Genomic DNA, 15,344 nt, shown 5'->3' with positions numbered 1-15,344 from the left:
TTCCGACCCCTCCTACGTCAGTGACCCCATGTGGGTACCCGGGGCGGTAACCGTGACCGGTGGGCTGGGAGAAGAGGTGCTTGGAAGCTCACTCCGCCCGCAGAGCACAGCAAGGGAACGTGAGCTGACTCCCCCAGCCACTTGCGAATAACTGAACTCACAGCTGTTAAATTCACAAACGTCGCGACCTTCCTGTAGCGGGCGGGCGGGCGGGATGCAGCCCGGGGGCCGTTCCTCGCCTGCCCCGCAGTGGGTGGTAATTCCATTGATACGGCAAGTGCGGCCCCTGACATCCGTCCCACACGTGGGGAGCGGCACCTGGCAAAAACTTCCGGCCCCGCTGCTCCAGCGCCCGCCGCCTTTGTTTGCGCGTACGGGCCAGGGGCCACGAACCCATAAACGCTGCTGTGCTGCCCGCTCCCGCTGTGCGCTATGTTCAGTCTACGGAACGTGCCGCGGGGAGCGCTGGGGTTGGCCCAAAGGGACCGGACCGGACCGGACCGCACCGCCCCTCGCCGTGAGAACTGCGCACACGGTGCGCGGGGGGGGGCAGAGCCACCCACGGCACTTCAGTCCCAGCGCTGGGCCGGGCCCAGGGCAACCTGAGAACGGCCGTGGCCAGCGCCTACCCCGACACCCGTCAGCCTACGTCACGGGCGGGCGCGTTCTAGCGCGCGGCGCGCGCAGCGGCTGCGCCTTGGCTCGAGGATCGCTTCCGTGCTTTTCCTTCGCCCCATTGGCCACCGCCTCGGCCAATAACGGCCCGGATCGCAGTGTTCGTGGGGTGGGGGTTGCGGCAGGCATGCGCAGTTACGGGAGGGGTTTGGTTCTGGGGTCCGTAGGTCGGTCGCGCGCAGGGCCGGTCTGATGTCGCCGGGGACGCGCGGCGCTCACCTCGGCCGGGGGTGCTGCCAGTGGGCGAGGGGCGGGGCTCGGCCCACGCGCGGCGCCGCTGCAAGGGGGGCGCGGCGGAGCGGAGCGGCTTACGCGGGGGGGTGGGGGCTTCGGCTGCAGCGCAGCGGGTGAGCGGAGCGCGGCCAGCGGGGCGCAGAGCCGCCGCGGAGGGACATCTGAGCGGGGCACTGGCCGCCGGTCTCTCCAGCTGTTGGGCCGTCCTGGCTCATTCCGCCCGCGGGCTCTGCGCCGCGCCGCGCCCCGCCGCCGCGTGTGTGTGGGGCGGGTGACTTGTCTCGCGTGCTGCCCGGGGACGAGCTGCAGGGGTGACCCAGGCGCGTGGTCTCACTGCCCGGCAGCTCGTGGCACTCAGCGCTTGGCTTCACGGGGCGAAGCGAGCTCCCGGCGGGCTTCTCCTCGGGCTCGCCCTAAGCCCCGGCGCTGCCGGGAAGGGCTCAGCTGATACATCGCCCTGTTCTGGTTGCTGGCTGTGAAGTATGTGGCCCAGCACGGCTGGAAACCGGGATAATGGGCTATGGGACCGTTATTCTGTACCAGTACAGCCCTTACGTGTCCCGGTGGGGGGCTCTGGAGCCTGGCCTTGCATCCCCGCGGCAGGAGGTTCGTGCCCAAAGAGTGTTGCAGCCCCTGCACAGGCCAGGCAGGGCCGGGAGTGTACGTTGGACAAAGTGACACTGGGAATGAAAGGCAGACGCTTAACAAAGGGGCTGCATCCTCAGTGGGGCAGCTTCCCCCAGGCTGGAGTTGGGGGCGGGACATGCTTCATCCATGTAGGTGAGCTGGCTCAAACCCATGCTGTGGCTCCCCTGGCAGATGTGAGCTGGGGGCAATGGCTGTAGAGATCATCTGGCCCCTGTGTTCTTCAGGGAGTCAGCTGGGGGCTGCCCTCCTGCCCTAGCAACAAACCACCCCACTGTGGGTGTGCAGTGCTACACAAGGAGCTGCTGGTTTCATTGGTCGTATCCCTTTCATTTCAACTGCTTTGGCGCATGTTTATCTAGCAGCAGTTTTGTAGCACCAAGATCGCTGCCAGTTCATTCCACCTCCCGCCGCCATGCCCCAGTGGGGTCATCCCCCCTCCCACTGCCGTACCCCAGTGGGGCCACGAGTCAAACACAGCCCAGGGGTGGTAGTGGCTTCATTTTACCACCAGTGACACAGAGAGCCAACAAGTGGAGTGTGCCTTCGCCAGGGTCATACAGAGATTAGGACTAGAGCCCAGGAGTCCTGGCCACTCTCCTAAGCATTGGGCAAACCTCCCTCCCCAGACCTGCGTCTAAGAGCCAGGAACCCTACTTGGAACTTGTGTCACAGCAAAGGAAGGATTTAAAAAGCCCAGTCCCTGCGCCCCACAGAGATATAGTCCCCTTCCTCCCCCAAAGCAAACACAATAAAAAACACTCCCAAGCCACCAAATCCTCAATTAGCCATAAGTGCGTGGAATAAATTTCTTTATGTGCATGCACACCACCAATAGAAACAAACCAGGCTGAGGTGCTCTGCTAATCAGCTGGGGAGCATCTGAATTGCTCCTGAGTGGCTGCACCTGCCCACCGCTTAGGGCGAACACTGGGTAGGAGCCATCAATCCTTGGCTGCAGGCAGGGAGCCAGGAACAATAGCTGCCCCAAGTCTGTAGGGAGTGACTCACCCCAGGCCATGCACAGCTGGGGAGTAGAACCCAGGACTCCTAACACACCCCCAGCCCACTAGAGTCCCATTCACATCCAAAGAGCCCGGCTGCCAGGTTTTATCCCAGCTCAGCTATTGGGTGGAGGGGTCCTTGTGGGGCAGGTGCCTTCCCCCCGTCCACTGGCTGTCTAAACACCACTACCTATGGCAGACAAGTGACATTTTACTCCTGCCTTAAGCTGCTTGTCGCTACTGGTGAAGCCCAGCCCCAGCCAACTTCTCATCTCCTAGCTGTTACTAAGAACCCAGCCTCCACTGCCTACTCAGGCCCCTTGGTGCTCCCACCCGCCTCGTACTGCCCCACTGGCAGGGGAGGAGCTCCCCACAAACAGCCACAAAGCCATTGCCTGAGTTGCCTTCCAGTGTCTCTGCCAAACGGTCCTGTGCCAGAGCTGGAGAAAAGGACACTGCTCACTCTGCTGGTGCCCACAGCCTCCCTGCTGACCAGCTGTGTCTCACCATTTCCTTGGGCTCCCCGGTCAGCCAACTCCACCTGTGGGCCAGGAGCGATTCCTGTGCCAGCCAGCTGAGCGCCCACAGCCAGCAGCCTGGGTTTCCATTTGGGGGGTGCACATCTGTGCCTGTCTTGGTGCACACAGCAAAATTTGTTCCCTCCCCCCCGGTGGACGGAAAAAATGGAGCAGGTGCTCTGCTGTCGGCTCTTGTGGGAGGCTGTAAGTGCTCTGGGAGGCAGGGCCCCTGGCTGGTCTGTGTACAGCACCTAGCAGCATGGCTGGCGGGGGTGGGGGGGAGCCGTGACTGCAGCTCGCAGGCACTGCTGCAATCCTGCTTTACTTGTCATGGGGGATGGCAGGGCTCAGTCACTAGGTGTTAAGCAGACGCCACCTAGACCTACAGCCACAAAGCCGCTGAGGTGCCTAACGCCCATGGAGCCCAGACTCCTGCCCACGGCCAGGCCCTGGAACTAGTCACTGGGCTCCTCGTCAGTGGCTCTTAGAGGAACCTCCTGGAGGGGCAGTGACACGCCAGCAGCTGCCCCAGGAGGCTGGCGCTGCCCCGGCCTGGCCCCAGCCGAGCGGTGGGTGTAGGGTTTCACCACTTGCCTCGCGCTGTGCTGTGCTGACACTGGCTAAGTGGGGGCGGAGATGCCGACTAGCACAGGGGCTGACGCCCCAGGAAGGAACGGCCCTGGAGAGTTTGATCTGCCAGTCCCTTCACATTCATAATGGGAGGTGCTTGTAGTTCCTGTGCCCTGGGCTGCAGGGTGAAAACCCCCCAGGACGCTCCCTGCTGCCAGCACAGGCCCAGGCATCGCCATCCCCGCTGGCTCCCGCACACCCGTCTGCAGCCAGGCATCCCCTCTGCCCGGCAGCACTGGGAACCTGAGCACAGCCCAGCTCTGCTCCCTCTGCCTGCACCCACCGAGGCCCCGCCCCACAGAGAGCAGCACTCACCCATGCGCACCCTGCTCTGCCCTGGGACGGAGCTGCTGCAGCCCAGGGGCAAAGGCTCCCAGACACACTGCACAGATGTCCAGTGGGGGGTGGGTCTCTCTTTTGTGTTACATTTATTAGCGGGTGTACGGCGTGCGCGTGGCCCAGCCTGACCTGGCTCTGCTCCCCAGTTCCTCCCAGCCCCGCTGCGCAGCTCCCTGCACCAGCACCGCCGGGCTGGGGCCTGGCGACCCCTCGGCAGCACAGCCAGCCCCCAGCTGGGGACAGAGCTGCTGAGAACCGGCCCCACCTCCTGCCTGTGCCAGGCATTGAGTGGGCGGGGTGGGGTTCGGAGCACAAGGCTCCCAGGGCTGGAGGGGGAGGGGAGGCACACGGCTGGCCAGGGGGGACTGGCCCAGGCTGGGGAGGCACACATCTACGTGGGCAGCAGGGAAGTCCCGGAGCAGAGGTGGCTCCTAGTGAGAGCTGGGCTTTGAGGGGGGCAGGGGCGAGCCGTGGGGCCTGGAGGGCCCGAGCCCAGCCAGATCCCCATCCATCTGGCCAGGCTGCATGGGGCTCGGCGTGTCGTCCTTCCAAGGGCAGGGTGGCGGGAGGGGTGTCGATCCTGAGAGGTGCGGGGGGGGCTCTCGGGTGGGGTTACAGGTCGCTCTCCCCATACAGGGCACTGGAGAAGGAGACATAGTCCAAAGCGCCCGCCACGGCGTCGGCCCCGGTGTACTTTGTCATGCGGCTGATGCAATACTCGGCCTGCTCCGGGGGCAGCTCCCGCCTCAGCTCCTCCACCGTGATGTAGTTCTGAAAGGGGGCAGGGGAGTGGTTAGAGAGGCAGCAGCCCAGCCCCTGCCCGGCGGGGGCCCAGCGGGGATCCCAGCCCCTGGCTGGGCTGGGGCACCGAGCTTGGGGCACCGCAGTGCTGCAGCGAGGGGTGTGCCGGCTGCTCGAGCCTGGCGGGGACTCGCCCCGGGGCCACCCAGTGCCAGCAGAGCGCCCTGTGCCGACGGGCCGGAGCCAAGGTGCTCGGAAACCCCGGGGATGCTGCTGCCGAGACTGGGGAGGGAGGAACTTCCCTGACGTGCCTGCGAGTCGGGGGCCTGACAGGCTCGGGGCTAGGCGCCGGAGGAGGCGGGCTGGAGTCAAACCGGCCCCCAGTTATTCACAGCAAACAAGAGACCTGAGGGAAACCCCAGCTGACCTGGGGGGTACCAATCCCAGCATGCACTGCAGCCAGGCCAACCCCAGGCCCTTCATCAGCTGCTACCCCACAGGTCCCAGGCCTTGAGGTAGATGCACCAGGCCCAGCAGAGCCTGCAGAGGGGCTGGGGAGGGGACCCGGCTGGACTGACCTTGTCTGACGCCAGGATCTTGAAAGAGGCCACGACCTGCTCGGCCGTGTCGGTCTCGGCTGTCTCACGGGTCATGAAGTCGATGAAGGCCTGGAAGGTCACCACGCCCGTGTTGTTGGGGTCCACCAGCGTCATGATGCGGGCAAACTCCACCTCGCCCTGGGGGTGAGAATGGGGGTGAGGCTGCAGCCGCCCAGAGGTAGGCAGTGGGGAGTGGGGGCTCCGGGGGGGCCGTTCTCCCCCAGCCAGTGCTGGCCCGCCTGTAGGGGAGAACCTCTTACCAGGTCGTAGCCCATGGAGATGAGGCAGGCACGGAAGTCGTCAGGGTCCATCATCCCATTCCTCTTCTGGGCGTGGCCAGGGGTGGCCGAAGGGAAGAGCAGATGTCAGGCTGGGAATGTCCCACCAGGCATGGGCACAGTCCAGGCAGTGTGAGCTCCGGCTGCCGGTATGTGCACCCAGCCCTGCACCGACCCTAACGAGGGAGGAGCGCTCCACCGCTGGGACCCACTGAGAATCCCCCACTGAGGCTGCAGACTGTGGGCTGGGACTGAGGGGTATCAGCAGAGCTCTGGTGGGGAGAGCCCAGGGCTGGGGCTGAGGGGCACTGGCAGAGCGGGGGGTGACGCAGGGCTGGGAGAGCAGGGAGCCCGGGGTAGGCGCTGAGGGGCACTGGCAGAGCTGGGAATGGGTGGCAGTGATGGGGGGTTGGATCATCGAGATGGGAGGCAGCTGGGGAGAGTGAGGTTTTTGGACAATGTTCTCACGGGGGGGCGGCGCTACCCAGGCTCTCTGTGGGGGTAGGGATAGCTCAGTGGTTTGAGCTCTGGCCCCCTAAACCCAGGGTTGTGAGCTCCATCCTTGAGGGGCCATTTACCGTTGAATTGAGGAAGTAAATGCATGGTTACGCAGGTGGTGTTGGAGAGAGGGCTTTGGATTCTTTGATCATGGGACGCCGTTCCGGGCACAAGGATTATTGGGAAGAGATGGGCTCCACCTAACCAAGAGAGGAAGGAGGCTTGCAAACTTAGTGAGGAGAGCTTTAAACTAGGTTCGCCGGGGGAAGGTGACCGAAACCTTGTGGGTAGAAAGGACCTTGGAGGCCGGGAAGAAATGCAAAGAGGAATGTACAACAAAAGTGGACCCCTGGTTCGAGTAGCAAGGGCGGAGAGATCGACTGTTTATCTAAGGTGTTTGTACACCAATGCCGGAAGCCTGAGTAACAAGCAGGAGGAATTAGAAGCCCTGGCTCAGTCCAAGGACTATGACTTGATTGGAATAACAGAGACTTGGTGGGATGACTCGCATGACTGGAGCGCTGTCATGAAAGGGTATAAACTGTTCAGGAAGAACAGGCAAGGGCGAAGAGGAGGAGGGGGTTGCACTGTATGTAAGGGAGCACTGTGACTGCTTGGAACTCTAGTACATAGAGGGAGAAAAGCCTGTTGAGAGTCTAGGGGTCAAGCTTAGTGGCGTAGGCAGCACTGGAGATGTGGTGGCTGGTGTCTGCTACAGGCCACCAAGTCAGGATGATGAGGTAGATGAGGCTTTTTTTGGACAACTGAGAGAAGTTTCTGGATCATAGGCTCTCGTTATCGTGGGGGAGTTTAATTACGCTGACATCTGTTGGGAGACCGATGCGGCGGTGTACAAGCCGTCCAGGAAGTTTCTGGAGAATGTTGGGGATCACGTCTTGGTACAAGTGCTGAAGGACCCGACCAGAGGTCATGCGAGGCTCGACCTGCTGCTTACAAACAGGGAGGAACTAATAGGGAAGGTAGAAGTGGGGGACGAGCTGGGAAGCAGTGATCATGAGATGATAGACTTCAGGATCCCTGACCAAAGGAAGGAAAGAGAGCTGCAAATTACACACCTTGGACTTCAGAAAAGCAGACTTTGACTCCTTCAGGAACCTGATGGGCAGAATCCTCTGGGATGCTACCATGAAAGGAAAAGGAGTCCAGGAAAACTGGCAGTATTTTAAGGAAGCCCTATTGAAGGCACAGAAAGAAACCGTCCCAGTGCACAGCAAGAGAAGTAAATATGGTAGGAGACCAGACTGGCTTAATGGGGAAATCCTTGGAAAACTTAGGCACAAAAAGGGAGCTTACAAAAAGTGGAAACTGGGACAGATGTCTAGGGAGGGATATAAATGTATAGCTCGAGAATGTAGGGCAGTTGTCAGGAAGGTGAAAGCGCAACTGGAATTGCAACTCGCGAGGAATGTGAAGGATAACAAGAAAAGCTTCTCCAGGCATGTTAGCAAGAAGAAGGTGATCAGAGAGGGCATGGGGCCCCTACTGGATGAGGGAGATAACCCAGTGACAGATGATGTAGGGAAAGCGGAAGTACTTAATGCTTTCTTTGCCTCTGTCTTCACAGACAAAGACAGTTCCCGGACTAATGCGATAAGTGATGCATTGTGGGATGAAGGTGGACAGCCTTTGGTGGGGAAAGAACAGGTTAGGAGCTATCTAAAAAAGCTAAATGTCCATAAATCGATGGGCCCAGACCTAATTCATTCTAGAGTTCTGAGGGAGTTGGCCTATGTTATTGACAAGCCCTTGGCCATTATCTTTGAAAAGTTGTGGAGATCGGGAGAGATCCCGGATGATTGGAAAAAGGCAAATGTAGTGCCCATCTTTAAAAAAGGGAAGAAGGATGATCCAGGGAACTATAGACCAGTCAGTCTTATATCAGTCCCTGGAAAAATCATGGACGGGCTCCTCAAAAAAGTCATTGTGAGGCACTTGGAGGTGGGGTGAGTGATCAGGAAGAGCCAGCATGGATTCATGAAGGGCACGTCATGCCTGACCAATCTGATTAGTTTCTACGATGAGATGACTGACTCTGTGGATAGGGGAAAATCAATGGATGTGATTTATCTTGACTTTAGCAAAGCTTTTGATACAGTCTCCCACAATATTCTTGTTGGCCAGTTAAAGGAATGTGGATTGGATAAATGGATGGTAAGATGGTTAGAAAGCTGGCTAGAAGGTCGGGCCCAGAGGCTAGTGATCAACGGCTCGATGTCGGGATGGTGGTCGGTTTCTAGTGGAGTGCCCCAAGGTTCAGTTCTGGGTCCTGTTCTGTTCAACATATTTATCAATGACCTGGATGAGAGGTTGGACTGCACCCTCAGCAAGTTTGCAGATGACACTAAACTAGGGGGAGAGGTAGATACACTGGAGGATAGGGACAGGGTCCAGACTGACTTAGACAAATTGGAAGACTGGGCTGCAAGAAATCTGATGAAGGTCAAGAAGGACGAGTGCAGAGTCCTGCACTTGGGCCAGAAGAATCCCAAGCGTTGTTACAGGCTGGGGTCCGACTGGCTCGGTAGTAGTTCTGAAGAAAAGGACCTGGGAGTTGTAGTGGATGAGAAGCTGGACGTGAGTGACAGTGAGCCGTTGTAGCCAAGAAAGCTAATGGCATATTAGGTTGCATCAAGAGGAGCGCTGCCAGTAGGTCCAGAGAAGTGATTATTTCTCTTTATTCGGCTTTGGTGAGGCCGCATCTGGAGTACTGTGTCCAGTTCTGGGCCCCCAGTTATAGGAAGGATGTGGATACACTGGAGATGGTCCAGCAGAGGGTGACCAAAATAATTAGGGGGCTGGAGCATATGACTTATGAAGAAAGGTTGAGGGAATTGGGACTGTTTAGTCTGCAGAAGAGAAGACTGAGGGGGGACTTGATAACAGCCTTCAACTTACTGAAGGGAGGTTGCAAAGAGGCAGGAGAGAGGCTGTTCACAGTGGTCACGGATGGCAGAACACGGAACAATGGTCTCAAGTTGCGGTTGGGAAGGTCCAGGTTGAACATTAGGAAAAACTTTTTCACTAGGAGGGTGGTGAAGCGTTGGAATGGTCCGCCCAGGGGAGTAGTGGAGTCTCCATCCCTGGAGGTGTTTAAGTCTCGGCTCGACAAAGCCCTGGTGGGGCTGATCTGATGGGTTTGGTCCTGCTTAGAGCAGGGGGCTGGACTTGATGGCTTTTTTAGGTCTCTTCCACCTCTATTGTTCTATAATTCTATGATTCTAGGGCAGGGTTATGGGGGGTGGGAGATGGATGGATGGGGCAGGGCTATCCGGGGCAGGGGATGTTATCCGGGAAGATAATGGGGCAGGGCTATCCAGGGCAGTGGGGGTTATATGGATGCAGGGCTGTGTCTCACCCTGTCAAAGTGGTTGAATGATGCCCGGAACTCATTCATCTGTTCCTGGCTGATGCCCTTGGCATCCCGTGTCAGGATCTGATTCTCCACCTCATTGATGGTTCTTGCGATTGTTGTCAGCAGCTGCTCCCAGCCCACTCGGATGTGCTGTGGGGAGAGCAGAAGGGGTTATAGCATCTGGGGGATCACCCCCCCAGCAACACCCTGAATAGTACTACACACACAGAGTGCGGCATGAACAAAGCTCAGCCCCCTGTTCCCCCGTGTTTCATGACAACCTTCCCCCCACTGGCACAGCTGCAGCCTGAGAGGACCCCTCAACACCCTTCCCAAGCCCCACAGCCCCTCTCCCAGAACCCTTAGCCATCACCCCAAATGTCCCTGCCTTAGTCAGAGACAACTCCCCAGGAGACCCCCAGCCTGTCTGGCCTCTCACCTCCATGGTGTAGCTGGTGTGCTTGTTGTCAAAGACCAAGGCCTCCTGGATGAGCTGGTGGTCACCCTCCAGCTTGTCAATGTTGGCCTTGTAGTTAATGATGTTCTGCTCATGCTGCTTGAGATGATTCATCTGGTCCTCAAGGGAGCCACTGATGTCCACGGAGATGTGCCCAATCTCCTGCAGGGGCAGAAGGCTGTCACTGGGTGAGGATGCTGTGCCCTGCTCGTCTTCTGGGACCCACTCTCCTCCCAGAACTGTGAGAGAACCCAGGAGGCCTGGCGCTTAGCTCCCCACGCCTCTAACCATTACAGCATAACAGAATGGTAGGACTGGAAGGAACCTCACAGGGTCAACTACTCTAGTTCCCTACACTCTAGGCCAGGCGTGTTCAACCTGCGGCCCGTGGGCCGCATGCAGCCCTGGACAGCTAGTAATGCAGCCCCACAAGATCATAAACTTTTAACATTATTATGTGATTTATATACATTAACTATATTATACATTTTGTACGCGGCCCAAGACTATCTTCACTCAATGCAGCCCAGGCAAGCCAAAAGGTTGGACATCCATGCTCTAGGCAGAACTGTGCATTATCTAGGCTATCCCTAAGAGGGGTGTGTGTCTAACCTGCTCTTTTAAACCTCCAGCAACAGCCTTCCTAAAGAATTTATTCCCATGCTTAGGCACCCTGACAGAAAGTTTTTTCAAATGTCCAACCTAAACCACCCTTGCTGCAATTCACCTCCATCCTTGGAGGTTAAGAACGATTTTCTCCTTCCTCTTTGTAAAAACTTTTATGTACTTAAAAACCGTGATCACGCCCTCCTCAGTCTTCCCCAAAGCAAATGCACCCAAAGCTCTCAATCGTCCCTCCGTGGTCATGTTTTTCTAGACCTTGAATCATTTTTGTTGCACTTCTCAGGACTTTCTCTGTGGAATGTGGGGCCCACAACTGGACATAGTACTCCAGTTGCAGCCTAATCCGCACAGAGTAGATCAGAAAAATTACCTCTCATGTCCTGATTGATGTTTGCCTTTTTTTTGGAACAGTGTTAGACACTGTTAACTCACATTCAGCTTCCCATAGCCCTCCTTCCTAGGCAATAAATGTGTGCAGCTGCTTGACCCTTCCTAGGTGGAGTACATTGCATTTGTCCTTACAGAACCCTGTTTACTTGAGACCATTCCTCCAGTTCGTCCAGATCATTCTGAATTTCAGTCCTATATCCCAAAGCACTTGGCCACACTCACAGCTTGATATTGTCCACAAACTTTATGTTTTTCTGCGCCATTATCTAAATTGCTGTTGAAGATATTGAACAGAACTGGACCCAGAAGTGATCCCTGTGGAACTGCCTCGGCCCGAACCGCTGATATCTAATGTCTGGGAATAGCTTCTCAGCCAGTTTTTCATCCACCGTATATAGCAGCTCCATCTAGGTTGTATTTCTATGGTTTGTTTATGAGAAGGTTGTGGGTGACAGTATCAAAAATCTTATTAAAGTCAAGATATCCCTCATCTACTGCTTCCCCCACATCCAAACAAGGCTGTTAAGTTGCTTTGGCTGTGTCTACACTAGCCCAAAACTTTGACATGGCCATGCAAATGGCCATTTCGAAGTTTACTAATGAAGCGCTGAAATACATATTCAGCGCCTCATTAGCACGCGGGCGGCCGCCGCACTTCGAAATTGACGCGGCTCACTGCCGTGCGGCTCATCCTGACAGGGCTCCTTTTCAAAAGGACCCCGCCTACTTCAAAGTCCCCTTATTCCCATCTGCTCATAGCAATAAGGGGACTTTGAAGTAGGCAGGGTCCTTTAGAAAAGGAGCCCCGTCTGGATGAGCTGCGCGGCGGCGAGCCACGTCAATTTCGAAGTGCCGCGGCTGCCCGCATGCTAATGAGGTGCTGAATATGTATTTCAGCGCTTCATTAGTAAACTTCGAAATGGCCATTTGCATGGCCATTTCGAAGTTTTTGGCTAGTGTAGACGTAGCCTTTGACAGGTTTTGCTGTAGACAAATCCTCGCTGTTACTTACCACTTTACTTTTTAGGTGTGCAAATTGTTTGCTTAATTATTTGCTCCATTAGCTTTCCGGGTACTGAAGTTAAGCTGACTGGTCAATAATTCCCCAGCTTGGCCTTATGTCCCTGTTCGTTGGCTGGCACCATATTTGCCCTTTTCCAGGCTTTGGAAGTCTCTCCTGCCTTCCATGACTTTTGAAGATAATCACTAATGGTTCAGATATTGCCCCAGTCAGCTCTCTGAGTATTCTAGGCTGCATTTCATCAGGCCCTGGTGACTTGAAGACATTTAACTTGTCTAAGTATTTTTCTCTGTTTTAGCCTCTGATCCTACCTCTCTTTCCCCTTACACATTTGATGTCCAATGGTCACTTAAACAACAGGACGTCCTGTGGCACCTTATAGACCAATGGATATGTTGGCGCATAAGCTTTCGTGGGCAAAGACCCACTTCATCAGATGCAGAAGTGGGTCTTTGCCCACGAAAGCTTATGCTCCAGAATACCTGTTAGTCTATAAGGTGCCAGAGGACTTCTTGTTGTTTTGGAAGATACAGGCTAACACGGCTCCCTCTCTGATAACGGTTACTAACCGTTTTAATGGAAATTGAACCAAAAAAGTTTCCCCCTTCTCATTGAGTAATGGGCCTACCCCACCCTTGGTCTTCCTCTGACTTCTAGTGTATATGTAGACTGTGTCCTTGTTACCCTTTATGGCTCTGCTAATTTAAACTCATTTTGTGCCCTGGCCTTTCTAATCTTGCCTCGATGTACTTGTGTTACTTGTTTATTCTCATCCTTTGTTATGTAACCTAGAGTCCATTGCAGGACTCTTTTCTCAGTCTTAGATCATCACAGATTTCCTGGCTAGTCCACGCTCCCTTCCCAGGGCTATGGCTAGAACCCAGGAGCCCTGCCCTCCAGCCCACGCTAGCCATTAGCCCCCACTCTCCTCCCAGAGCCATGCTTAGAATCCACGCGCTGGTGCACTCACCTCCATCTTGGTCTGGATCCAAGGCCCCAAGACATTGGCCTGGGCAGCGAATTGGCGCCGCAGACGCTCGTTGGCCTGTTGCCGCGCCAGCTCCTCCTGCAGCGTCTGGTCTCTTTGCGGCACCAGCTGCTTCACCTGTGTGGGGAGGAGCAGCAGGTGAGAGAGAGGCTGTGGGACTGGGCTCCAGACGGGGGAGGCTGAGTGCAATGGGCAGGGAAGGTGGGGTTCCAATGAGGGGGGAGTGAAAGCCCCAAGAGCAACAGGGCTGGGGGTGGGAGGCCCGGGGCAGGACAAACAGGCACTGACAGAGTGACAGACAGATGGGACCAGGGATGGGGGGTGGCGGGGTGAGATGTGCTGGATCAGACAGCTAGGTGCACGGTGGGGTGGGACAGACACAGGCGGAGGGGGGAGGGCCAGCTGGGTCCCTCTCTCCCTGGCCGCACTCACCGTGTCCCACTTGTTGGCGATGTCGAGGTGCGAGAGGTTGGTGTAGGGGTTCACCCCACTCAGCTTGATGCCGTAGGTCTGGGCGATCTTCTGGATCTCGCTCTGGATGCCCAGGGTGGCCACGCGCTCCTTGTCAGCCTCGGGCAGCGTGGCCTTGAACTGCTCGTGGGCTGTGATCAGGCTCTGCAGGCGGGACAGAGAGCTGTCCTGGGGGAAGTGCAGCGCCAAGAGCCCCTCGCAGCCCCGCCCACGGCCCTGTAAGCTGGCTCAGGTCTGACACGCTCCCTCCCAAGCTGTTGTGTGAGGTGGGGTGTGCACAGCACTGACCCGCTGGCCCCCAGATCCCTGCAGGATGGGTGCGTGGGCTGTTCAGAGTTACAGCCATGGAGCTAATGAGCAGTGCAAGAGGTACCCGAGCCATCAGGCTGCCGCCCTCTGGCTCCAGCAGCAGGGACACTGGTCTCTGGTGATACTGGGGAGCAGGGAGCCCTGGTTACGCAGCTGTGAGAGGCCAGGAGGGACAATGCTCTGTGAGCCTGGGAAAGCCAGATCCCCTGGGGGGGCAGAGCTGCTGCTTGAGGGAAGTGAGGCAACTGCTCTGGCAAAGGCTAGAACGTGGGGTAATTGTGCGTTAACAAGGAACGGGGTTGGGCTCTCTCCAGCCAAAGGGGTAACACCATGGCTTACTTCTAGGTGCTTCCAGGGAGAACGTGCCCTGTGCAAAGCGCCCTGCCCAAGGCCAGAGGCAGAGCCAGGCCACAGCCCAGGAGTCCTGGCTCCCAGCAGCCCCGGTTCTAACCACTAGACCCCATGCGGCCGCACCTGGATCTCCTCAATGCTGTGCACAATGAACATATCCTGCAGGTCCTCGGTGGCCCCATCCATCCAGTTGTTGAAGGGGGCGGCTCTCTTGGCAAACTCCAAGTACAGCTGGTCAATGGTCTCCAGCAGCTTCTCCACCCGCTGGTGAGGGGCAGAGCCAGAGGGTTAGGGGGAGCAGCGCACCTCCCTTCCCCAGACCCCAGCACAGGGGCAGGCCTGTCCCCAGGCCCCACCCTCCCCCCCGCGCCTGGCTGCAGGAGCTGTCTCCCGTCTGCGGCCCATCTCACCTCCAGCGCGTCCCTCCTCTTCTGGGTCAGTGTGCCCAGCGTGTCCCACTGGTCACAGATGGCCTGGCAGCGGGAGTTCACTGAGGCGGCGTCATGGTAGTCTAGCTCACTGCGGGGGATGGGGAGAGAGGTGGAGGGTGATGGCCAGTGCTACCCAGCAGAGCCAAGAGGGGACCATGGGGCAGGGCAAAGAGCCATGGGTGTGCCACAGGGAGGGGACAAAGTCATGGGGCAGGGCACAGAGCCACGGGAGCGCCATGGGGCAGGGGACAAAGCCACGGGAGCACCATGGGGCAGGGCGCAGAGCCACGGGAGCGCCATGGGGCAGAGCACAGAGCCACGGGAGCGCCATGGGGCAGGGCGCAGAGCCATGGGAGAGCCATGGGGCAGAGCACAGAGCCACGGGAGCGCCATGGGGCAGGGCACAGAGCCACGGGAGCGCCATGGGGCAGGGCACAGAGCCACGGGAGCGCCATGGGACAGGGGACAAAGCCACGGGAGCGCCATGGGGCAGGGCGCAGAGCCACGGGAGCGCCATGGGGCAGGGCACAGAGCCACGGGAGCGCCATGGGGCAGGGCGCAGAGCCATGGGAGAGCCATGGGGCAGGGGACAGAGCCACGGGAGCGCCATGGGGCAGGGCACAGAGCCACGGGAGCGCCATGGGGCAGGGGACAGAGCCACGGGAGCGCCATGGGGCAGGGGACAGAGCCACGGGAGCGCCATGGGGCAGGGCGCAGAGCCACGGGAGCGCCATGGGGCAGAGCACAGAGCCACGGGAGCGCCATGGG

The 15,344-nt window shown here is 58.0% G+C and overlaps 1 protein-coding gene across 1 annotated transcript in view; it reads right to left on the bottom strand.

Moving 5' to 3' along the window:
• Window positions 1-4,117: 4,117 nt before the first annotated feature.
• The window catches only part of ACTN3 (actinin alpha 3), a 33,779-nt gene continuing 22,552 nt past the window's right edge, over window positions 4,118-15,344 (bottom strand). Inside the window, exons 13-21 of the mRNA XM_075005259.1 lie at window positions 14,556-14,664; window positions 14,269-14,409; window positions 13,447-13,629; window positions 12,997-13,131; window positions 9,974-10,153; window positions 9,538-9,684; window positions 5,646-5,711; window positions 5,365-5,523; window positions 4,118-4,816 (exon numbers count right to left, since the gene is read on the bottom strand). Coding sequence (XP_074861360.1) covers window positions 4,658-4,816; window positions 5,365-5,523; window positions 5,646-5,711; window positions 9,538-9,684; window positions 9,974-10,153; window positions 12,997-13,131; window positions 13,447-13,629; window positions 14,269-14,409; window positions 14,556-14,664 — 1,279 coding nt within the window. The 3' untranslated portion in view covers window positions 4,118-4,657. The remainder of the gene's footprint in view (window positions 4,817-5,364; window positions 5,524-5,645; window positions 5,712-9,537; window positions 9,685-9,973; window positions 10,154-12,996; window positions 13,132-13,446; window positions 13,630-14,268; window positions 14,410-14,555; window positions 14,665-15,344) is intronic.

The sequence above is a fragment of the Carettochelys insculpta genome, chromosome 11, assembly GCF_033958435.1.
Source record: "Carettochelys insculpta isolate YL-2023 chromosome 11, ASM3395843v1, whole genome shotgun sequence".
Lineage (NCBI taxonomy): Eukaryota > Metazoa > Chordata > Testudines > Carettochelyidae > Carettochelys > Carettochelys insculpta.
Note: the sequence above shows the minus strand (reverse complement) of the source record. Positions and strands in the feature narration are given on the sequence as shown.